The 24,284-nt window shown below is 51.3% G+C and overlaps 1 protein-coding gene across 3 annotated transcripts; it reads right to left on the bottom strand.

Annotated features, from left to right (window-relative positions):
• Positions 1 to 1,060: 1,060 nt before the first annotated feature.
• On the bottom strand, positions 1,061 to 14,190 carry NFE2L1 (nuclear factor, erythroid 2 like 1). Of its 3 annotated transcripts, none has more exons than XM_010358736.2 (6): positions 14,064 to 14,190; positions 10,914 to 11,930; positions 5,931 to 6,143; positions 5,405 to 5,494; positions 5,035 to 5,193; positions 1,061 to 4,242 (listed from the first exon to the last, which is right to left on the bottom strand). In XM_010358736.2, the coding sequence occupies exons 2-6, from the start codon at positions 11,421 to 11,423 to the stop codon at positions 2,896 to 2,898; spliced, it is 2,319 nt and encodes a 772-aa protein (XP_010357038.1). In that variant the 5' UTR covers positions 11,424 to 11,930; positions 14,064 to 14,190; the 3' UTR covers positions 1,061 to 2,895. The 3 variants fall into 3 exon arrangements, with proteins under 3 accessions (XP_010357038.1, XP_010356977.1, XP_030779920.1); XM_010358675.2 differs by lacking the exon at positions 14,064 to 14,190 and adding an exon at positions 13,666 to 13,849; XM_030924060.1 differs by lacking the exon at positions 5,405 to 5,494.
• Positions 14,191 to 24,284: the final 10,094 nt, after the last annotated feature.

Below are 24,284 nucleotides of genomic sequence, written 5' to 3'. Positions count from 1 at the left end.
ACCAGGTTACAGGGTGGTATCCAAGAGTTTGAGATCACAGCTTCCATTAAGGGAATCATAGCTTCTACTCCTAAACCCTGCCCAATAATCTCACAGAAGCCAGGCGCAATGGCTCACGCCTGTACTACCAGCACTTTGGGAGGCTGAGGCAGGCGGATCACTTGATGCCGGGAGTTTGAGACCAGCCTGGGCAACAGCGAAACCTTGTCTCTACAAAAATTAGCCAGGCGTGGTGGCGTGCGCCCATAGTCCCAGCTATTCAGGAGGCTGAGGTGGGAAGATGGCTTGAGCCCGGTGGAAGTTGCAGTGAGCCAAGATCACGTCACCGCACTCCAGCCTGGGAGACATAGCGAGACCCTGCCAATAAAAAGACTGTCGAGTGACTGTTCATTCTTCCAGCGTCTACTGAACACCTGCCCTAACTAACATGGGTATGTGGAAGTTACAGCATCCATGCAGAGATCTTGAAACATTACAGCTCTTCATAGGGTGGGTAGTTGAGCAGTTTGAGGGAAAGCAGATTCTAGTCCCCTCAGCTGGGGAGGTTTCCTAGTGTCCTAAACCCTGGCCTCCTGCTTCTTTAGTGGCCCTGCTCCTGGTTACACAGTAGTGCTTGTCACATGTTAGTCGCTACCATGGATTTCTCAGGTTTCCAACATGACTACACTCCAATGCTCTGCACCCCTTTGGCAGGTGAGGCCACTAGAGAAATAACAGCGCAGTTTAAAAATGTAGTTTGTAGCAGGTGGACAGGTAAAGAGCTGGGTTAAATGACACCTCCACCTATCCTAGCTGTATAAGACTGAAAGAACTCTGAATCCTTCCTGAGAGGATTGAACCAGCTAACCCTATGAAGTACATGGTGCCTGATGCCTGCCCCCAAGGTTTAATACAGTATTTAAGACTTGCCTTTTAAAGTTCCCCATTGTCAGCCTCCTCAGTTCTCCACCCATCTTCCCATGTGAACTCTGCCTTAGCCACACAATGGCCAGTCCTCCCTACAATGAGTCCATTTCCTTTATTCTCAATTTAAATTCAAAGTGGGGAAAAATTGCACTTGAGAATGAATCATCCATTTTATTTTATTTTGTCATGTGCTCAACAGCATCTCTCTCTCCCCTCTCCCTGGCAGGTCACAGAGATAAATTAAAAATAAAATCTACAAGGAAAATAATTTATAAAAGCACTCCCAGGTTCACACCTTCTATCCCTACTGCTCAGTTAGGCACCCCCTAACTGGGAATCAGTGCTTCCTCCCACCCCCATTTCACTCCTGCTTGTCTGGGGCAGATGGTACTCCAGAGCCAGACAGGGGTGAGGGCAGCAGTGGCAAACAGTTAAAAATAAAGACATTGTGGTCCTGGAACTATCTGGCCACCTTGGCACTCCCTTGTCTGCCTCCCCCAGGCAGCCCTCCAGGAGCCTGTGCTAACCTGGGGCTGTGGAGGGAGAAGCTGCCTGTGGCTGAGAGCTTGTGTGTTTAGGGGGGGTGCTCTCAGTCCCTGTCACATGCACTTCTCAATCTTCTAAAAAGAAACCCAAAAAAGAAAGCAGACGACGACCTCGGGACAGAGGAGAAAAATCCCAAATGTTCACACAGTTACACGGAGTCTTTATGGCAAAGAGAACATTTAGCAGCTTTGAATATTGGGGCATCTCCTTTTTACTCAACACAAGCATTCTAGACCCTATAAGTGAAACAGGGCACAAGCCCTAAAAAAATCAAAGCGCAAGAAATTCTAAGAGGACTAGTTTTTTTTGTTGTTGCTGGGTTGTGTAATTTTTTGTGTTTTCCCAGTGATAAGCCCAGTTGTTGGTAGGCAGAGGACCGAGGGAAGGGTGACTCCCCAGTGTTGTGCTGAATCCTGCCTGGAGGCTGCTACACTAGATCCTCCATCATTCCTCTGCCTCACAGCAGTCCCAGAAGAGGAAGGCTGCAGGCCCACTTCCCAGAGCACTGCCAGCACCCTACCCCAGCTTACAGAAGAGCTCAGGAAGTCTGTGAGGGGTGGGGAACACAAACACCGGACCCAGGGAGGATGGCATTCACATGCAGGCTCTGATGGAGACAATGGGAGCCGCAGCTCAGGAGTGGCTGGAGCAGAGGGAGATGGAGTGGCAAGGCAATGAATGACATGCGTGATGTTGGGGCTGCTGCAACATGGGGCCACGTGACCCTTTCCTGTTCACTCTACCCTTTGACCCTAAATCTCCAAGCCAGTGTTGGGGCCCAGTGGCTCCATTTGATTGAAACGTTATGGCCGATGATATCCAAGAGCTCCCCTTCAGGGATGCCAAAATGCAAGGAGCAGAAAGAGTTAACACTGCCCCTCCCCAAACCCACCCTATGTCTGTGTAACCCCCGGGGTGAAACAGGGTTTATCACACCAGTGACCTAGGCCCACCAGTCACTCCAACCTGCTGCCTGGAATCCTGGCCAGAGCCAACCTTAACCTTCCCTCTGATTTTCTTCTCGCTTTGATTTTTTTTTTTGGGGGGGTGGGATTTCCTTCCTTCCTCCTTTCTTTCCCTCCTTCCTGAAATGAGACTTTCTGCTACCTTCCCTTCCTCTCACAGGTCCATTCCTTCCCCTCTGTTGGCCTTTGCTCCACATAGCTCCTCTACCTCCAGCAACTCCACCACCACCCTTGCCTCACAGGAAAGGGATAGGGTGAGGACCCTGTCCATCCAAATGGTCTGGCCACTTCCACTCCACCGGAGTGGAGCTAAGCCAGCCAGTGCCTGCCTCTTCCTGTACACTGACCCGCAGTCATCCCATCTGAGAAGATATATTGGGTAAGAAGGCATTTAAGTCCCCACTGTAGGTCCAGGTCCAGGTCCAGCCCTTCTCCAGTTTCGGTCTTGGTGGGCATCAAACCCCCTTCCTCCCCAGGCTCACTTTCTCCGGTCCTTTGGCTTCCTCTCCTGCCGCCGGGCCTGCTGGTCGGCCATCGTGCGGGGGATGAGGAGGACACTGCCGTCCCCGGCGTACTGGAGCGCATACTGACTAGGCGAGTAGGGTCGCCCATTCTCATCCCGCAGCCGCCCAAACACCTCCTGGTACAGGCTCTGGACCTTCTGCTTCATCTGTCGCAGGGAGCGCAGGAACTCCACTTTCTCCCGCAGCAGCCGAGCTTTGTCGCGCTGCAGGTCCTCCACATCACGCTCCAAATTCAGGATGGTGTCCAGCTTGCGCTTGCGGCAGTTCTGCGCCGCCATCTTGTTCTTGCCCCGGCGCCGGATGTCTCGGATAAGGCTCAGCTGGGCTTCACTCAGCTGATATTTGGACAGTAGCTCGTTGAACTCCTCCACAGGCAGGTTGATGATTTTGTCATTGGTGAAAGGGATCTTCATGGCTCGGGCTCGGTGCTCATCCCGGCTCATCTGCTTGTCCAGGAAGTCAGCCTGCTTCTCCTTGCTGCCTTTCTTGAGGGCACTGGGTGGTGGCAGGTCAGCTGAGTCCAGGGCACTGGGGGCCATGTTGTATGTGTGGTTGTGGCCCACGTGCTCCAGGTAGGGCAGGCATGAGAGCTGAGCTGGATCCTGGTAGCTCATGCGGCAGAACTTGGAATACTCAGGCTGGTAGCCCACAGCACCCTCAGCCTCTTCCAGATCCAGGGTCTCAGAGTCAGAGCTGTAGCCAACCGCACCTTCCTCAGAAAAGGAGGAAGAGGCAGAGGAAGAAGCAGAGGAAGAAGAGGAAGAAGAGGAGGAAGAAGAGGAAGAACTGCCTTCAGAGCTGCTTAGGGAAGAAGGGCTATGGCTCGAGTCTAAGGAAAGGCCTGAGTCAGAGTCAAATTCCTCCTCCAGCTGGGAGGCCTGCACAGGGTTAAAGCCTTCTTCAATGGCCAGGTCCATTAGGCTGATCTCATCCAACATGGCTTCATCTAACAGACCCCCCAAAGGGTCAGGCAGCTCTGGGCCTGCTGTGTCATTGGCTGTGCCATTGAGTTGGGGTGGAAAGAAGAGCCCTGTCAGGTTGGTGGAGCCGAAGGTGGAGTTGAGGCTGGTGGAATTGCTGGGGGCCAACGGGAGCAGCGTGGAGCTACTGGCCACAGGCAGGCTTTCCACCTCAGGGCTGAAGAGTAAGAAGTCCTGGCTGCAGCCCCCCAGGGACGCCTGATGCAGGCTGACATTCTGATTGATGGGAGTGTTGGGGGCAAGGCTGTAGTTGGTGCTCAGTGGGTCTCCAGGAGGGGCATTGTACAGGATTTCACTTGCTGATGTGTTCACTTCCATGGCCTGGGAGGGGGAGAAGAGCACCACTGTTCACTAGAAACTGACTCCCTCCCCTGGGGCTCACACACTGCAGGCACCCAACAGAGGCACAGCTGCATGGGTGTAAAGGCAAAAGACTATAAACCAAAGCCCACAGTGTCAGCTCCTGACCCAGCTTCATCCACCAGGCCTGGCAGAGATGGGTTCTTCCATGTGGGCTCCACCCTAATACAGGACTGATCAGCTTTTCCTCATGTTTGGCCAGACTCCCCTCTCTTGGAGGGAGAGGAAGAAAACACTACCTTGTTACTGCAAAATCAACACAGTGAAAAGAACACCCAGACTTGTCAGAAAACCTAGCTGCACCACTTGCTGTGTAACCATGGGCACATCATTTAACCTCTCTGAGCTTCAATTTCCTCACCTTTGAAATAAAGGCTGACTAGATGACTGTGAGGGCCAAGTGAGCGAACGATGGCTGTGAAGCACCATGTGAATGTCAGCTATTATTAACGCAGAACCTTGGAAGCATTCAGTCAAGTGCCTATCTGCCTGAAGGAAAGGAAGAAGGCACACCCAGGAGGCAGGCCCTGATTTGGAAGGCTGAGTCCTGAGTTTTATTTAAGCCAAACCCTACCTGTCTTCACCTCCCTTGCCCCAAGGACACACCTGGACAGGTTTCCTCTCATTGTCCCCACTTTTCTATGGATCAGAGAAAGTATTACACTTTCTCTCCTCAGAGATGGAAAAGCAACTGAGGGCTAAGACATGCTGTGTAAAATCCAATAGGTTTGTGCCCGGTTCCGACAATCCTACCTGCATTTCCATGATGGACATGAGATCTTGCCACTGCTGCTCCAAATCAAATGGTGACTCTGTCCCAGTCAGAAGAGGAGACAAGAGGTTGTTTTGAAGAGCTGGGGGCTCACTCTCACTAGGCACTGCTTCTGTTATGCTGGAAATGTCTGCTGGAAACTAGGGCAAAACACAGAGGCTTTAACAAGGGGGAAGGAAAGACCTTGTGCTTTCCTCCCAGAGATTACCACCTGGAGTCTGTTTCTGTTCTTCCTTCCTCTGCATTTACCCCCAGCAGCCAGAACAAGAGCTGGCCCCTCAGCCATGGAGGGACACGCCAGGTACAGGCTGCCCTGCTCACTTGGTGGGCTCTCACTGGAGTCCTGCTCACCTCAGCATTCTCCCCAAAGGGGCAGGTGGCTTCCAGCAGCCTAAGGCACTCTTCCAGGGACAGGGCCGTCAGGTCCTCCCCACTAGGCACCTGTGGCAACAGGAACTGTAAGTCTGACTGATCTGAGCCTTGGCTGCCTGGGGCTGAAGCTTCTTTCCCAGAATGGCTGAAGGCCTGCAGTCTCCCTCCCATTCCCAGGCTAATGGCTGGCCCCGAGTCCCAAACTCCCAGGAACAACAGAAGGGAGAGTGAAAGAGTCCTGAAGCAAGCAGGAAGATGCTAGATGCTCTGCCTCCCTTGCATTGTCTGTTGCCAAGGCCCAGCCCTTCTGCATCTGCTGCTTTCCACTCCCCCTTCCAAGGCTCAGCCACTTGTGACTTATAGACCCCAACCCAAAACAGAAATTCAGGTCCACCCTACAACCTGTTTTCTCTAAGGGAAGTTCCTGGAAGAACTCCAGCCTCGTTTGTGTCAGGGAAGGGAAGTAGGGACAAAAAGAGAGCCCAGTGAGCAGGGGCGATGGTACCTGTGCAGGGAAGCTCTCCCCAGTCTCTCCATCCACTAGCAGGTTCCGTGCCAGAGCTTCTGCGCCCTCGCCTGCCCAGGTGTCCTGCTCGCCTCCATCTCGCAGCTCCTTCTCCACATCCTGCTCCTTCTGGCGATGACTATAGTCAAAAACCTCACGCCCAGCCCCCAGATCAATATCCTGTCGCCAAAGGATGTCAATCAGATCTATGTCCTGAAAGACAAATCACATGACTTTAGCTCTGAGGTCCCAGGGTCCCTTCTTTGTCCTGCCCCTCAGAGTTCCCTCCTAGTGTGACCCCAGTTAGTCGTGGGTGGGGCCCCTCCCAGCTCTTCACCTGCCAGCCTTTACCCCCTGGTCCCTCTGCACCAGCAAATGTTCATTCATCTACTTCCAGACACTATCCCCTTCCCACAAAAAAAAAAAAAGAGCCACTAGCAAAACCATTAGCGTGACTATCACCATAAGGGTGGGAAGGATTAGGGTCTGGACCAAGACACACCCAACCAAAAGGCAGGGCCACCTCACCCCTACATAAGAAAGAAGGGGAACATCAGGAGACACCTCTAGCTTTGGAGATTGGACCCCTTAAAACTTGGTTTGGAGGAAGCTGGCCATGGCAAGCAAGAGCAAATTGTCATGCAGAATTACTTAGCAGTGACCAGGCTTGCATCAGCCTGTGGTGCCATTTCATTTGCATAAAGGGGTGGGGTGGGCTGGAGAGGAAAATCCCTGCATTTCCAACCACCTGATGCAACCAATGACAACGCCATGCTGTCTACAGCCCTTCCTATAGCCATTCCCTATTCCCCAGCTGGCAGCAAGAGTAAGGCTGAACACCCACAACTCCTCAAGCCCAGGCTCACCTCAAGACTCATCCCCGCCAGAATTCCCTCTCAGCTGATCCTAGCTGCTGCCTCCATTCCAGGGAGGCTCAGGCAGTCAGATGATCCCCAGGGGGGCACCCCACCCCTGCTCAGGCCAGCCTCACTGTGTCCCCTCACACCAGTGCTCTCCTTTCCTCACCACACCCCAGGACTCACCAAATCCCCATCAGTCAACCCACTCAAGGACGTAACCCCCATCACTGCTCAGCTACAACTGCCACCTTGGGCACCAAAAATGCTTCCCTCAGGCTCTACCGTAGTGGCTCATGAACAGTTGCTGCACCAACTGCCACCCCCACTGCTAACACCATAGAACCCCAATAAATGGAGCTATTTGGGCTTCCTATACCCGGCACCCCCCTGTAGTCGCGCCCTCCCCACAAGCCTGAAGAAACCCTAAAGTGTTGCCTTCCATCCAGGGGTTAAAATGCAGACACACACTTTCCAGAAAGCAATTGCCTTAGATCAGACCCACCTCCCTACCTCTAAGCCGGTATTCCTCTCCCATTAACCCTCCCTGACCCTAAGACCTCCCAGACGTACTACTTTAGTCTTCCCACATACACCAACCTGAACAGAAGCCCTGGACCCAGGAGCAGAGGGGGGCTGGGCCACCCGGTGACCAGCCAGCAAAGAGTTAAGGGGCCGGCTGCCTTTGGCATGGCCCCCACCACTGTGAGAGCTGCGGTCCAGGCGGGTCATGGTCTGCGAGATGAGCCCCAGGGCAGCCGGTGCCGGGAAGCCGGACAGGGGGCTGCAAGGAGCTCTTGGCTTTCAGGGAGCACACCAGGCTGGAAGGGTGGCCCCTTGCTAGCTCCGAGGGGCCTGAGAAGGGTGCCCCGCCCGTGCTGCTGCCTGGGCGGCCCAGCCCAGCCCCCTTCCTCCATCCTTGAGCAGCCCCCTCCCACCTCACAACCCCAGTTCCACTCAGGCGCCCAGCTGCCCCCACCCTGAGCTCACCGCAGAGGCTGCAGTGATATGGGACTCCCACCCCATGCTCCGTGCTCAAGCTGCAGAGGAAAGCAAGCTCCCTCCTGGGCCTATCCTCCCGCTCCTCCCCCCCACGCCCCCCAAACTTGTTACCTAGGCTGCAGCAAGGAGCCAATCCCCTCCCCCTCCCACCCCGCAGGTCACTGCTGAGGCTGCAGAGAGCCAATCCCCTCCCCCAGGTCAGCAGCTGGGCTGCGGAAAGAGCCAATCCCCTCCCACTGTCGTTACCTAGGCTGCGCCGAGAGCCAATCTCCTCCCCCAAGTCTCCGCTGGAGATGCGGAAGGAGCCAATCCCCTCCCACCGCCTGTTACCTAGCTGCAGACGGGAGCCAATCTCTGCATCAGGGCAGCTGGAGAAGCTGCCGCAAGGAACCAGCCCATCCCTGGGCCGCCTCCGTCTCCTTGAGGAGATGCGCCCAGGGGCGGGCAGCCCCACCCAGCCCAGTCAGTCAGCTGGGGTGGCGCAGTGAGAGCCCTGGGGGAAGGGGTGCCACTCTCCTCCCTCCTGTCGCATCTTGCTCATCCAGCCCACTCAGGACTGGGCAGACACTCCTCCCGCAGATTCTCTGGGAATCTAAATTATTTGCTGGAAGTGGAAGGAGTTACCCCATTCCTCAGGAAGGCAGTGGCCAGTTCTCAAGGCCAGGGATCACAAGTCAGGCTGGGCAGGAACCCAGGGCACCCAGGCCCACCATAAGTCGTAAGTTTTGTCACCCCAAAATAGGCCAGACTACGGAAAAAGGGAAGGCCATTTTGCCCACGTGCAGCAATGTCACAGTGCTGGCCAGGCCTAGCCCCAAGCAAGAGGAGGGGAGACACAACCCTGAAGCCCTACACTTAGGGCGACAGGTGCTCCGTTTTCTCCTGGCCACAAATGTCCCCCACTCCCTTTTCACCCTGGCTTTATTCAAGAGCATTCTCTGCCTGATATCTGGCCCACATCTCATCCAAGCAGGAAAGCAGCCCCTCACAGACTCAGTATCACAATTCAGACTCCCTGGACTGGTTTCTCGAGGGGAAATTCAGCTCCCTCCCCACTGCTGCTCCCCTGGAGCCTAAGGTCAGGTCAGAGAGACAGTATGTTCTCTCTGGTCACAGTCTGCTCCTAGCCTGGAAAGAGCTGTAAACAGGCCACCCCCTGCTCTGGGCAGAATGCCAATCTCAAGGGGAATCCTATCCCTGACAAGGGCCTAGGTTATAGCTGTCCACAGAGCAAGCCTGGCAGCGGGGGAGCACTTCCACCCCAGGGATAATACCGGTTCCAGCAGTGCCTGTCACATGCTCTGGACCTGGGTATTTTTATCCCTGAGTTGCTGAGGAAATGTTGTTCTAGACACATAATAATCCTCCCTTCCCCCATATGCAGCCTGGGCCCCTAATGCTGACCCACCCCCCCTCCCAAAGGGAGTTGTAAAGGCCTGAGATGAAAAGCACAACTTTCACAAGCGCCAAAAAACAGAGGAAAGCAGGGTCAAAGTCCCATCCCATTCCACCCCAACCCACCCAGTAATATCCAAAACATCCCATCCCATCCCAGCAGGAACAGATATGGAGCTACCCCTGCAAGGTTTCCAGGAGCAAACCCAGTTCCACCCACCCCTGGGGGAGCTACCCTGGGGGAGGAGCATGGAGCAGAGACTAAGAAGCATACTTCAGAACACTGTGCCAAGATTGAAGCCCACTTGAAGGAAAGGGAAACGGGAAGCAGAAGAGAGGTTGAAGTTCCAAGTGGCCCTGTAAGAAGCTAAAATAAGAGGCCCTGAAAGGTAAGAAATGTTCCTGGCTCCTGCGCTCAGATAATCCTAGTCCCTCTCAAAGCAGGTCCAGTATGAGCCATTTGAGCACAGAGCAGAGTGTCTCAATCCCTGCACTACTGACACTTGGGGTCAGACAAATCTGTTGTTTGAAGGTGTCCTGTGTCATTCAGGATGTTAACCAGCATCCTTGGCCTCTACCCACTAGGTGCCAGTAGCACCCCCGCCCCAAGATGTGACAACCAAAACTGTTTCAAGATACTGCCACTTGCACCCTCGGGGACAAAATCACCCCCAGTTGAGGACCACTGGCCTAAAACAAGCCATACTCTTTGACAGTCACTAACAGTCAGATAACTAAGCTCAGGAAAAGGCTACAAAGGAGGGAAGGAGGGAAAACATGGTCTGAACTGGCAGGCAGAGGAGCCCATTTCTGCAGCATCTGTAAAACTTTTTACATTCCTCCACATGCCACCTCCAAAAACCCAATCAGGCTTTCTCCTTCCCTAATGGCCAGGGGAGTGCAGCGGGCCTTTTTCCCAACTACTTAAGGCTGGGTGGCAAGCAAAAGTCATACAAACCCACAGTTCAAAGCAATCTTATGTTGGGGAGGCAGGGGCAGCAGCAGCCATTCACATCTTAAAAGGCAAAGAACTGCATCGTTTTCTGCCTAGAACAGTATGTCAGCCATGTGACAAGAACTAAGGATCTCTTCTGACAGCTCAAAGCAAGTTGACTTGGGCAGCAGAATGCAGTTTCTCTTCTACCTCCCAGCCTTCTCTTCCCTACTCCCTGCAGTGGGCCTTTAGAGCAAAGAATGGAAGCCTTGGCCCTCTCCTGGCCAAGAATAACTATCCAAATCTACCCTTTGGCTCAGGCCCAGGAGGTCTTAATTATCAGGACAATACAACAGGCCTGACCACAAAGGAGAACTTCAGGGTATGTCTGTGTTCTGATGTGGGGGGAGGTACAAGGGAAGAGTCCATAAAGTATTTGTGTCTTAGCAACAGATGTACACTGCATCAAAGCCCATCACAACATGACTCCTCCCCCACCCCAGGCCTCCAGCAGTCATGCTGAAATCCAAGCAGTCAACACCCTGGCATGTGTAGGAACCTCCCACTGCCCTGACAGTACATTTAGAGGTAGGTCAATGGTTCAACACAGGGAAATGCTCCCAGCCCCCAATCCTAAAGTCAGACAGTTCAGCCCATCCCTACCCAAGAACAGTGCCTGAGGCCCTGCTGAAATCTGTCTGACTCTTTACAGGGCTCTGTGTTCTGACCACAATCGTTCTGGACGAGCCCACCCCCAAACCCCAGGCCCCCCACACCCACCACAGGTCCACTAACCTCTTTGGTTAAGTCTCCACTGACTGGAGGGGCTACAGCCCCCAAATCCTCCAAATCTTCACCGAATCCCTGCTCCGTTTCGCTTTCTCGCACCCCGTTGTCTGGGCCTGTCACATCTTGGAGGCCACTGGAACTCTCGAGGGCGAGGCCTGAGTTGGGCTGACTGCCAGAGACAGACCCCTCTGGGTCTCGGTGAACCAGCCAGGCATTTACCTCAGTGGTTGGCACCTGGAACCTGTCCAGGGCCCTCACCTGACTGAGGAGCCGCCGGGCAGTGAAGTAATTGTCCAGGTCTATGCTCTTGGGGTGGATACCATAGCCATCCAAGGTGTTCCTCAGGTTGTGGAACTGGGTCTGAGTATAGGCAGAACTGGGCCCCAGGATGATCTCCCGGAGCGGGGGGAGCTGTGAGGTCAGGTAAGTATCCACGTCCACCCGTACCCCAATCAAACTCAGCAGAATGGTGAACTGGAGAAGTCCTTCCGTTAAGTATTTCTTCAGAGAAAGCATTGCTGAAGGACCAGAATGTTTATGCTTTTTGGTTTTTAAATCTTCCAAAAGACAAATCAAGGCCACTGCTCTGCCGCTCCAGCCAGCAGGTTACCCTCCTCAGTGGCAAACCCCGTATCCCACCCTGGCAGAACACAAGGGCTGAGCTCCCTGATGGCCCCAGAGGAAAGCACACCCTGTGGAGCCAAGGCCACACTCCAGACCACATTCACTTTTCCCTTCTCGACACCTCACCTCTGAAAGCACAACTGTTCCTAACCCAGTCCAGGCCCTCAAGGGCCCACGTGACTTACTGTCTCCACAGTCCACATACAGTCACTTCCTCACTCACATTAGTTGTCCTCTCTGTAGATTCCACTGCAGGCTGTTCTCAGGAACAGCTGATGGATTTTTTTTTTTCCTTCTCCCTCCTAAGGTTTATTTTCTTTGGCTGGAGCTACAGGCCTTTCGTCTTGGGTCAGAGTATCCCGCCTCCTCCACACTTACCAGGGGGGTTTCCAGAGAAACCTGAAATGGGAATCACAAAAGCAACAAGATAAGATTCCATACTTTTCACATCATGATCAGGGTAGGAAAACCTTCACAGTAGAAGGTAGAAAACACATTCAAAGGACATTTTCACTTTTTTTTTTTTTTTTTTGAGACAGTCTCACTCTGTCACCCAGGCTGGAGTGCAGTGGTGTGATCTCTGCTCACTGCAACCTCCACCTTCCGGGTTCAAGCAGTTCTCCTGCCTCAGCCTCGCAAGTATCTGGGATTACAGGCGCCTGCCACCATGCCCAGCTAATTTTTGTGTTTTTAGTAGAGTTGGGGTTTCACCATGTTGGCCAGACTGGTCTTGAGCTCCTGACCTCAGGTGATCTGCCCACCTGGGCCCCGCAAAGTGCTGGGATTACAGGCGTGAGCCACAGTGCCTGGCCTAAAGGCCCCTTTTATAGGAAGAAAGGACTACTCACACTCTCAGAAAAAAAAAACTCAAAATACAGCAACTGATCATAGAAGAACTATAAAAGAAAGGTACTGATCACAAAGGATCTCACTTAATATTAAATGTGCAATATCCTAAAATGTAGCTTGGTTTGGATAAGCAGACAGTAACTAGGTCATCCAAAATATCTTACACCTTTGTTTTATTTACCAGCCCTCCTCCCCGGCTACAGGTGCATTACCCAGCTTCTGTTTTCATATGAGAAGCCCATTTCCTGTCTTAAAAGTAAAGCTGAATTTTCACCTCTCAGGAGAAAACCACCTATAACAGTTGTCTTTTCCAGTTCAAAAAGGCAAGATTATTAAACAGTGAGAGTGTGGAAGGACAAAAGGACAATGTTCAGGCCACCACTTCACCCAGAAGAAGAATGCCTTTTGTTTTCTGAACTTTGAAATCTGATTTCCCTTTCCTATCCTCACATCTTAAAAAAAAAAGGAAAAGGGCCGACGCTTGTAATCCCAGCACTTTGGGAGGCCAAGGAGGACGGATCACCCAAGGTCAGGAGTTCGAGACCAGCCTGAACAACATAGAGAAGCCCCATCTCTACTAAAAATACAAAAATTAGCCGGGCGTGGTGGCGCATGCCTGTAATCCCAGTTACTCGGGAGGCTGAGGCAAGAAAATCGCTTGAACCCAGGAGGCGAGGTTGTGGTGGGCCGAGATCGCGTCAGTGCACTCCAGCCTGGGCAACAAGAGCGAAACTCCATCTCAAAAAAAAGAAAAAAGAAATAAAAAAAGAAAAGGAAAGAAAAAAAGGAGGAGAGGGATGGTGGGGGGCCTACTACGCAAGACTGTTCCGTCCAGGATTTGCATAGGCAGGTTTTATTTTCATTCATATGACCTTCTGAGCCAAGGCAGAAGGATATGGCCACGTTCTCTAGCCAGACCGCCCAGTGCCGAGGGGGTAAATCTGTTTCTGGTCTCCACTTTTGAGCTTCCATTAATCTCACAAACCAAGACATACCCCCTCTCCTCTCCGGCGTTGTGACCCATCTACCAACTTCATTCCACAGGGGGAGAGCGATCTATACTTACACACGCGTACGTGTACACACACACACTCACACTCCCTTTCTCTGGTCAGAGTAAACACAATTGCGACCCAGAATTCCTGCTTACGCTACCCTCCGTTCTCACGCAATTTATTACTAAAACCTCCCAGGAGCCTAAGTTCGAAAAATCGGATAAAGTCCCTTAAAAATCGAGTTAGGGGCAAGGCCCTGGCCTGAGGCTGGTCCCACCCTGCCCGGATACCCGAGTCCGGCTGAGACCAAGTCGCCATGCCCACTCTCGGCGCCGGAGCTTCTAGACTCCTGGGGCGGCCAGCGAACAAGTGCTACTTCCCTGGCCTTGACCCACCCTTACAACAAACCCCACCCCGCCCTCCGTCCCGATGGCCCCACCCCACTCCCAAGTCCGGGCCTCACACCACGCCTTCTCGTGCCCTCGACCCTGCCCAGTCCATCCCATCCCGGAGCCAGCTTTCCTCTCGGCCCCGCGCGCGGCCCCTCCCTGTCAGGCCCAGGGCCGGGCTCTGGCGGGAACCCCGCTCGGCCCCCGCCTCCTGCGCCTCAGCACCATCCCGTCGCCCCATAAGCCTCGGCCCCGCGGCGCTGCACCCCTCCCTTCTAGGAAAAGAATGTGCCCGATACCCGCTGCTTAGCTCGGCGTCCGCCGCTGCCGCCACAGCAGGCCCTAAGCCCGAGTCCCGGCCTCGCCGCCGCCACCGGCCGGCCTAGAGCTCCGAGCCTCCGCTTCCCTCCCCGCCCCCTCCTGCCACCGCACTCGGAAACCCGCCCGCCGCAGGCACCCTAGGAACAGTTTCTCCAATCAACGAGCCGAGACCGGGGCCGTCGACGGATGTCCCTCTGATTGGCAGCAGAGAGGGCCCAATGGCTGAGTGTATCTTCTTATCTCCGGACCCGATTTCCCAAGACTGACATAATTCCCGGCCCAATGGGTACCTAGGCCCGCCCCGCAGTGTGGACCCACCAATGAGTAGGGCGAAGGCCTTAGTGTCTGGCATTCTGGGCCCCTCGGCCGCGCGTTCGCGGCGGGCGGTGTTAGCGGGCTGGGCGTTGGGTGAAGTATCCAGGCTGGGCGCTTCCAGCGCTTTCTGTGGCGGGGGATTGAGGGCTTAGGGCAGGGAATGGGAAGGTGTATCGCCGCCGGAGTGCGGAACACCTCCGCCTTGAGGGTTCCCACAGTGACTTGCAAAAGTCTAGTGAGACCCGAGAAGGCTGAGGCGGGACATGTGGTGCTTGTGGTTGCGACGCTCGTGCCGCCATCTTGGGTGCTGGCGGCGGAAACCGGTACCCCAACTTCCTCTCGGTGCGAACCTGGAGAAGCCTCCCCAGCTGTGAGGGACGGTTGTGCCTCATGGCCCAGGCAAAGGATGCCTTCGCTGGAGCAGTCCCGCGGACGCTTGTCATGAGGGTGGTGGGACGTTGGCGGAACGTTGGTGGTAGGAGAGCTGTGGGGTAATGGCGATTTTTGTCATGGTAGAAACACCCCAAAGAGCCCCCCTCACTTGGTCTCCCACGCAGCTTAGTCTAGCTTTTTTTTAGGGATGTTTCTCAGTTTCTAATTTCTCCAGTCCCATCTGGTTATATTTCCAAAACATGTTTTTGACTCTCAAACGTTAGTTTACCCCCAGCATCACTTGGGGAGCTTGCTAAACTACGAATTCCGAGGTCCCACTGGAGAGTCTGATTTAGTGACCCTGGAGTGGCGGCCGGATAACTTGCCTGCTGGGATGATTTTAACGCAGCTGATGCGAAGACCCCATTTAGGGAATCATTGGGTTGGAGTTTGCGGTGCGTTCCTCCCAGGTATAGGACAAAGAGGTGTCAACTCAAGTCTGTCTTCTTAGAAGAGCCCATTATTTATGGGTGAGTCATTAGTCCCTGTACAACTAAGGACAGGGCCAACTGATAACTCAGTAAATAATGAGTCCATTTTGTGCTTGCAGTTAGGAGGCTTAATTTGGGGTGGTTTACAGATTAAGTACTTGCACTGTATATAATAAACGTACACCAGCAATTCTTACAAAACTTCTGAGCTAGTTTACCAGTTTCAAAGACTAATTCAGAGAGCATGTTTTACTCTCTTTATTCCAGACTGGACTCGAACTCCTGTACTCAAGCAATCTTCTCATTTAGTAGGGACTACTGACGCGTGTCTCCCAATAAATACCTGAGTATAAACGACATGAGGACTAGAATTTTGTGCGTTAACTGTTATAACTTACTAGACACTCAAATACTGAGTATTTGAAGGGGGACTCAAGTAGGCAGGCCTGTGATTTTCCTGTTAAAAGCAGAAATTAACCACACCTTGGAGGATGTACAGTTTTGAAGGATATGGCATGTTACCAATAAAATAGGAGACCATTCAGTCCCCAAAGTAGTGAGACAGTGAAGATAAAGACTGGTAGTGTGTAAGAAAGGAGGAAAAATTTAGGTGTGGCCATCAAACTCTAAAAATAAGAAGGTTGAGAAGGACATATTTTAACATCATAGCACTGGGCCGGGCACAGTGGCTCACAGTAGCACCTTGGGAGGCCAAGGGAGGAGGATTGCTTGAACTCGGGAGTTCAAGACCAGCCTGGGCAGCATAGTGAAACCCCCGTCTCTACAAAAAAACAAGCTGGGCCTGGTGCCACAAATCTATAGTCCCAACTACTCAGGAGGCTGAGGTGGGAGGATTGCTTGAAGCTGCAGTGAGCTATGATGGTGCCAGTCTGGGCAACAGTGAGATCCTCAAAAAACAAAAGAAAACATAACATTGAAAGATATAAAGGCTCAACTAAAGTGCAGTGTTTAAATACAAGACAATTTTGAGAAGGTGAAAACAGCATACTAAGATTGATCTTTTTTTTTTTTTTTTTTTTTTTTTTTTTTTGAGATGGAGTCTTGCTCTGCCGCCCAGGCTGGAGTGCAGTGGCCGGATCTCAGCTCACTGCAAGCTCCGCCTCCCGGGTTCACGCCATTCTCCTGTCTCAGCCTCCCGAGTAGCTGGGACTACAGGCGCCCACCTCGTCGCCCGGCTAGTTTTTTGTATTTTTTAGTAGAGACGGGGTTTCACCGTATTAGCCAGGATGGTCTCGATCTCCTGACCTCATGATCCGCCCGTCTCGGCCTCCCAAAGTGCTGGGATTACAGGCTTGAGCCACCGCGCCCGGCCAGATTGATCTTTTTTTTACACAACAAATACAGAACAATTTTCAGTCCTAACAGTTCAAACTAAAACTGGACAATCGTTTATGTGAGTTTCCTGCTTAGCCATTTCACAGAAGTGGGCTGAAAAAGGGAAAGAGAGTTGCAAGGACCAAAGAGAGTAAAGGTGTAGAGACAAACTCAGTCGCAACAGCAGGCCTAGGTCTGGCAGGGTGTGGGCGCCCAGGATATTTGATACTCCATGAAAGGGAGTGGAGACAGAAAGACTGTCTTCCATTCTGTCTAGAGTTCCAGATCAAGTCTGAGCAGGTGCAAGCTTTCCCAGAACCTGCTGATTAACCTTGTAAAACCCAGGGTGTGTCCTCCTTCACCCAGGAAGTCACCCGCCCCCTTTCCCCCAACACTCCCCCCTCCCTTTGCCTGGGACAGCTGTTAATAGGACAATTACCCAAGAAGCAAAAGAAGGATCCCATGCTGATGTGTCATCGGTCCCGGTATATCCATTAAATCAGACTGAGAAGACCACTGGAAAAAGTGAGCACATGCGTGTGGCTCCCTAAGGGAAAGGCTGGCAGCCATTGTAAAACCAGGCCTTGCCCCTGCGACTCCAGGCTGTGCAGGAGAGAGAAGAAAGCAGTGGAAGCCGAGAAGAGGGTTAGGTCTAATGCACAGGGATTTGGGGCCAGCTAACTATAAAACATACACAGAAATCCCCACCCCCACCCCAGGAATAGCAGTGTAGTGTCTACCGAACCAGCTTCCCTCGTAGGAAAAGCTGCTGCTGCCACCAACAGGCACCTCCATCCCGCAGTCACCCCAGAGGATGACACATGCCAGGAATCCCCAGAGAAGGGGCTGTGGGAGGGCAGGCTGGCTGGGGCTCCAGTTTCTTCTGAAACAGTGAAATTGCTTTTTCCCTAAAAGGGAAACCCAGTCTTTCTGCCATTCTGGTTGCCCATTATCTAAAAATGTCTTTATGGCCAGGCACAGTGGCTCACATCTGTAACCCCAGCACTTTGAAAGGCCCAGGTGGGTGGATCACTTGAGCCAGGAGTTTGAGACTAACCTGGCCAACATGGTGAAAATCCATCTCTACAAAAAAAATACAAAAATTAGCCAGGCGTGGTGGTTCATGCCTGTAGTCCTAGCTAGTGGGGAGGCTGAGGTGGAAAGATCACGTGATCCTGGGGAGGTTGAGGCTGCAGTAAGCTGTGATTGCACCACTGCACTCTAGTCTGGGCGACAGAGTGAGACCCTATCTCAAAAAAAATAAGAAAAAGAAAAACATGTCTTTAAGTGTTGCTAATCCATGTAAGTATTTCTTACTTGGCAACCTCATCTAATCCAGGGGAATAGATTAGATAGATGATTGCCTGAGATTTCCTTACAGTCCTGAGAGATTCTAGGAATACATCTTGTCAATACTAAATGTTAGCATGTTTTGCAAAGAAATCAATTAGTTTTCTGGCTAATCCGGACACCTGGCCCTCTCTCTTACATGGTAAACATCATCAGCAAACTTGTTACCATTAAACCACCAAAAAGTAAAACTATTCTGTAAGCCAACCTCTTTCCGGTGCGTGACTACCACACTCTTAGAAGATTGCTTCTCAGTCGTGGCTGCACATTAGAATCACCCAGGTGGGGAGCTTGTAAAAACTACCAATGCCCAGGTCCCACCCCACACAAATTAAGACAGCCACTCAGAGCAGAATTGGACATCAGTAGTTTGTAAAAGCTCTTCAGGTGATTCTTATGTGCAGCCAGAGTAGAGAATCACTAGGTTGGAGCAAAAATCCACGTTGAGGTTAAAAAAAAAAAAAAAAGATTGTGGTAATACAGGAGCACAAACTAGAATGATTATCTGACTTTTTTTTTTTTTTTTTTTTTTTTTTTTGATGGAGACGCTCTGTGGTCCAGGCTGGAGTGCAGTGACACCATCTCAGCTCACTGCAACATCTGCCTCCCAAGTTCCAGCGTTTCGCCTGCTTCAGCCTCCTGAGTGTCTGGTATTAAAGGCGCACACTACCACACTTGACTAATTTTTGTATTTTTAGTAAAGATAGGGTTTTGCCATGTTGGCCAGGCTGGTCTCAAACTCCTCACCTCAAGTGATCTGCCCACCTCAGCCTCCCAAAGTGCTGGGATTATAGGCATGAGCTACTGCACCCGGCCTATTTGACTTTTAGGATATGCTTATTCTCAATCCTAAAATGTTCTTTCTTCACCTCTACAATGAAAATATTTCATTGTTCATTAGTGTCTTAGTGTAACATTTTTTGAAGCCGAGTTCAACTGTCCTATATGTCTTGCTATATTGTCTCAAACAATACCAGGTAGTGTTCTTTGTATAGCTCTGTGTGACATGTCACAATCAAGGAGCTGCCATTAAGAGGAGGGAGGAGTGGATATTTTGGACTTACAGCTGGGTTCGAAAATCTGGCTCTGTGTCTTACTAGTTGGGCCATCCTGAGCTAAATGGAGATAACAATATACATATTCACAAATCTTAAAACTCAGGTCATGTGTATAAAGCCATTCATGCCCGGGGGAAGAGCTGAGTATAAGGCACTGTCTTGAATAATCCTCTCTTCACCTACCCTACAACTTTATCTCAGAGAAAGTTATCTCAGAGAAAGCCAAAGGTGATGAAGAAATGAGAGCTGTCCTTAGAATGGTCTGCTAGAAGCCTATCCTACAGACAGAGCATGGAAGCTTTAGTTTTCTCTCTAGAGGATGCCACCAGCACACACTTCCACGCCTCATATTCCACACACACCTCCCCCTCTTGACATTAAGCAGGAAGGATAGAGAGTGGCTGGTACCCAAGGGAGCTGTTTCTTCTTGTCACATTAGAACAGATGCTGAAATCCTAGGACAGACAGCACAGAAATGTGGCAGCAGGAGGGTGACTCAGAGGAAATGAAACGGTCTCCCCTTCAAGCTATACCAAGGCCCAGAGGAGAACCTCGTTTGAATCACCTGCCTCCTGGGACTCCATAGGGCAGGGACCAATTCTGAGTGCACTACTTAACAGGTTCCAGCTGGGTAGGGATGTGCACAGCCTACCTCCCCACCCTACTGTACCTACCTGAAGGGAGCAGAGGGCAGAGAAACATGAAAGCTGCATTCTTTTTGAACCCAACTTGGCTTCTTCAAGCTGGGGAGGCTCTCCCGCCGAGTCTGCTGCTGCATGTGCATGCTTCTCATGTGCTGCCAGCCTTAAACTGGAAAGTCCTCTTAGGGTCATGCTCTGTGGAAGACACTGTCCCAATACTGGACACACATAGCTCGCATGTTTACGTAAAACCGCATTAAAGGTGCACTTCAGGATGTGTGGGGAAGCAGGTGTCATGGAGAAAAAGAAGTTCTGGGGTCTCTGTTGAAGGAGTTTGGGGAGGGGTTATCATTGGGGAGAATCTTGTCCTTGAAAAGTTGAACTTGGCTCTGAATTTACTTATTCACTACTACAGTTAAGATGTAAAGAGATTATGGGCCAGGCACTGTGGCTTACGCCTATAATCTCAGCACTTTGGGAGGCCGAGGCAAGCAGATCACTTAAGGTCAGGAGTTGGAGACCTGCCTGGCTAACATGGTGAAAGCCTGTCTCTACTAAAAATACAAAAATTAGCCGGGCATGGTGGCACACGCCTGTAATCCCTGCTACTTGGGAGGCTGAGGCAGGAGAATTGCTTGAACCTGGGAGGCAGAGGTTGCAGTGAGCCAAGATCGTGCTATTGCACTCCAGCCTGGGCGACAGAGCGCAACTCCATTTCAAAAAAAAGAAAAGATGTAAAGAGATTTTAAGAATGGGAACAACAAAGCTGGGCACAGTGGCTCACGCCTGTAATCCCAGCACTTTGGGAGGCCGAGGCAGGCGAATCACCTGAGGTCAGGAGTTCAAGACCAGCCTGACCAACATGATGAAACCCTGTCTCTACTAAAAATAAAAAAGTTAGCCGGGTATGATGGCTCATACCTGTAATCCCAGCTACTCAGGAGGCTGAGACAGGACAATCGCTTGAACCTGGGAGGCGGAGGTTGCAGTGAGCCTTCATCATGCCATTGCACTCCAGCCTGGACAACAAGAGTGAAACTCCTTCTCAAAAAAAAACCAGTAACAGTGGTAGAGGTGGGGGTGATGAGAACTTTGTGGTTCCTAAGCTTCCTTCCCCAGCCTGCTCCTCTGATTCCTATCCCCTTGGCCCCTCTCCAGTGCCTTCCCATCACCGACCTGTGTAACTGACTGCTTCCCCACCTCCCCGGTGGAGCCAACCAGCCCCCTAACTCCCCTATCATCCCAGGTCTTCCTCTGACCCTTCTGGAGGCTGCTGGTCTTTTATGGTGGGTACCATATGCCAAACAGAGGCTGAGAAATTCTCCTGGAGGTTTTTTGATGCTGTCTTTGTAAATATGAGCTAAAAAAAAAAAAAATGGGCTAGCTCACAGAAATATTAAGACATCAAAATAACCAAATCAGTATTTTTAAAAAATAACATACCCAGCATGACCATTAACATAACTTCTGATGATCTGGAATCCGAAGAAATAAAATGCCCAAGTACTGGATCTTTTCGCTGCCTGCTGTATCAAATAGTGTCATTATGTTCCCTGTTAAAACTGATAGCCTGCAAGAAAGGTTCAGATGTGCCTCCTAAGTCATCATATAGGGAGGGTCAGTAGATGCTTCCTCAGATGTCTGCGTGGTCTGCTTTCTCCTTTCCTTTAGCTCTTTGTTCAAATGTCACCTTCTTAAAGGTTTTCTCAGAGGACTGTGAAAATGGCTTTCTGGCTTGCTTCCACACCCCATTTCTGCTCTATTTTTCTTTGCAGCACTTATCTCTAACTCACATAATATTTACTTTACCCATTTGTGTACTGTATCTTGCACAGAAACGCATGCATGTACACACACAAACACTTGATTGTAAGTTCCATGACAGCAAAATTTTTCTTTTGTCTACTATTGTGTCCTAGTGGCTAGAAAAATATTTGGTACATACTAAGCACTCAATAAATATTTGTACAGCACATAAAATATGCTGGTGTCGAACTCCTGGCCTCAAGTGATCTGCCCGCCTTGGCCTCCCAAAGTGCTGGGATTATTACGGGTATGAGCCACCACACCCAGCCAATATGGTATCATTTATAGGTACATTTTAATTAGTTAAAATGTGGTGTTTGTGAATATTTATACATGATCTCCCTCATCCTGAATTCCTTTATTCATTTACTTCACAAATGCTTATTAAATAGCTGTTATCCGCCAGGTGCAGTGGCTCATGCCTATAATCCCAGCACTTTGGGAGGCCGAGGCAAGCAGATCACAAAGTTTCTTACAGGGCTTGGTGATGACAGATTTTTTTCTGGTTTTCTTTTTTTTTGAGACAGAGTCTCGCTTCGTCAGCAGGCTGGAGTGCAGTGGTGAGATCTCGGCTCACTGCAACCTCCGCCTCCCAGGTTCAAATGATTCTCCTGCCTCAGCCTCCCAAGTAGCTGGGATTACAGGCGCCCACCACACCTAGCTGACTTTTGTATTTTTAGTAGAGATGGGTTTCACCATGTTGGCCAGGCTGGTCTCAAACTCCTGACCTTGTGATCTGCCTGTCTTGGCCTCCCAAAGTGCTGGGATTACAGGTGTGAGCCACCGTGCCCAGCTGAGCCTGGGAGTTTGAGGCTGCAGTGAACTATGATCACACCACTATACTCCAGCCTGCCTGGGTGACAGAGCAAGACCCTGTCTCAAAAAAAAAAAAAAAAAAAGAAAAGTCACATTCATTCATTCTCACAGGGCTCAAAGTCTGGGCGGGGAGAAGGAACACTTGTAAACAAACTAGTAAAGGCTGGGAATAGTTCACGCCTGTATCCCAACACTCTGGGAAGCTGAGGTGGGAGGATCACTTGAGCCTAGGAGTTCAAGACCACCCTGGGCAACATAGTGAGACCTTGATCACCCTCTGCTTCCCCCTCCCCCTCCCCTTCTGCCTCCTCCTCCTCCTCTTCCTTTTTCTTTTCTTTTTTTTTTCTTTTTTGAAACAGGTTCTCACTCCCATTGCCCAGGCTGGAGCACAGTGGCATGATCATGGCTCTGCAGCCTTGAGCCCCCAGGCTCAGGTGATTCTCCCACCTCAGGCTTCTGAGTAGCTAGGACTACAGGTGCACGCCACCCTACCTGGCTAATTTCTTTGTAGTTCTAGTAGAGACCAGGTCTTACCATGTTGCCCAGGCTGGTCTTGAACTCCTGGGCTCAAGCCATCTGCCCACCTCAGCCTCCCAAAGTGCTGGGTTTACAGGTGTGAGCCACTGAGCCCAACCTTGAGACCTTATTTCTACAAAAATAAAAATAAAAACAAAATTATCTGGGAGTGGTTGCATGCACCAGTGGTCCCAGCTACTCGGGAGACTGAGATGGGAGGATTGCCTGAGCCCAGAAGGTTGAGGCTGAGGTGAGCCGAGATGGAGCCACTGCACTCCAGCCTGGGCAACAGAGTGAGACCATGTCTCAAACAAGCAAAATTAGTAAAAATAATATTTAGAGATTGAGAAAAGTGCAATGAAAGGAAGAAATAGGAACTGAGATAGAGAATGTGACAGGAGAGACCTATCAAGTCAGATATGGTGGCTGTCAGGAGGACCTTTTGGTAATGATATTTCAGCAGAGGCTTGAAGATAAGAAGGCTTGATGCATTCAGTGAGGAAAACCCCATTCTGTAACCATCTAGGGTAAGTGACTGTAGTCCACAACATAAGAGGGCTTGAAGAGAAGAATAGGGAAGAAATTTTGAGTCAAAAATCTGGGTTCTATTCCCAGTCAACTAGCTGTATAGTCTTGAACAGGTGACACAACCTCTGAGTCTCTCCTTAAAATGAGGGTCCATTATGCCTACCTCACAGGTGTGGGCTATATTAGATAATGTATGTGAAGGTGTCAAATGTAAAATACACGCACAGTGTTTTTACCGGTAAATGCATACGTACCACTAACATACATATCACTGGGGTGTGAATTTTCCACTTGCCAGTGTATCCTGAAATGAGAGCTTGTCTTTGGTACACTTAGACCAAAGAAACCAAAACATGAAGCAAAGCCCAATGTCATTGGTGGAGCATTTGTGCTGCTGGGCGTCTGTCTTGCTTTTGATGGTGCCATACCTGTGTCTTAGAAGAGCCTGGGGAGGTGTCTCCAGGACCATGGTTCCCTTCTGCAAGTAGTGAGAGAGGAATGGGAAAGCCTCTTCACAGAGGAGTGTCCCCAGAACTGTCCTCATGTGCTCTTGCTTATAGACCCTGTCCCGGAGATCTAAAGCGTGATCTGACATATTTGTCCCCATGGTACCTACCAGAGGTCAACAGACAAAAGTGGGCTTTGCTTGTGTTTGCTGCTGGCCCCAGGACAGCCTACAGACACCGGTGCGCACCAAAGCCACAGGCCAGAGAGCAGGCAGGAAGCAGGACAAGGACTGGTCTTGGGGCATCCTGAAGATGCAGAGTTCGGGGCTGTAAGGGACTCGGGAAGGAGCCAAGGAGAGAGGGAGAGGAGAGGTGGGGGAAGAAGAGCTGGGGTGAGGGCAGGAGGGGAGAGCGGGGAGAATGAGCAAGAGAACGGGGCCCCGAGGAAAGGAAGGCCACGCGCGAGAGGGGGCCACGGGGCGGGCGCGGAGGCGGGGCGGCGGCGGCGGGCAGGAGGCGGGCGGC

The sequence above is a fragment of the Rhinopithecus roxellana genome, chromosome 19 (genome assembly GCF_007565055.1).
Source record: "Rhinopithecus roxellana isolate Shanxi Qingling chromosome 19, ASM756505v1, whole genome shotgun sequence".
NCBI classification, from domain to species: domain Eukaryota; kingdom Metazoa; phylum Chordata; class Mammalia; order Primates; family Cercopithecidae; genus Rhinopithecus; species Rhinopithecus roxellana.
This window is presented reverse-complemented; position numbering and strand designations above follow the sequence as displayed.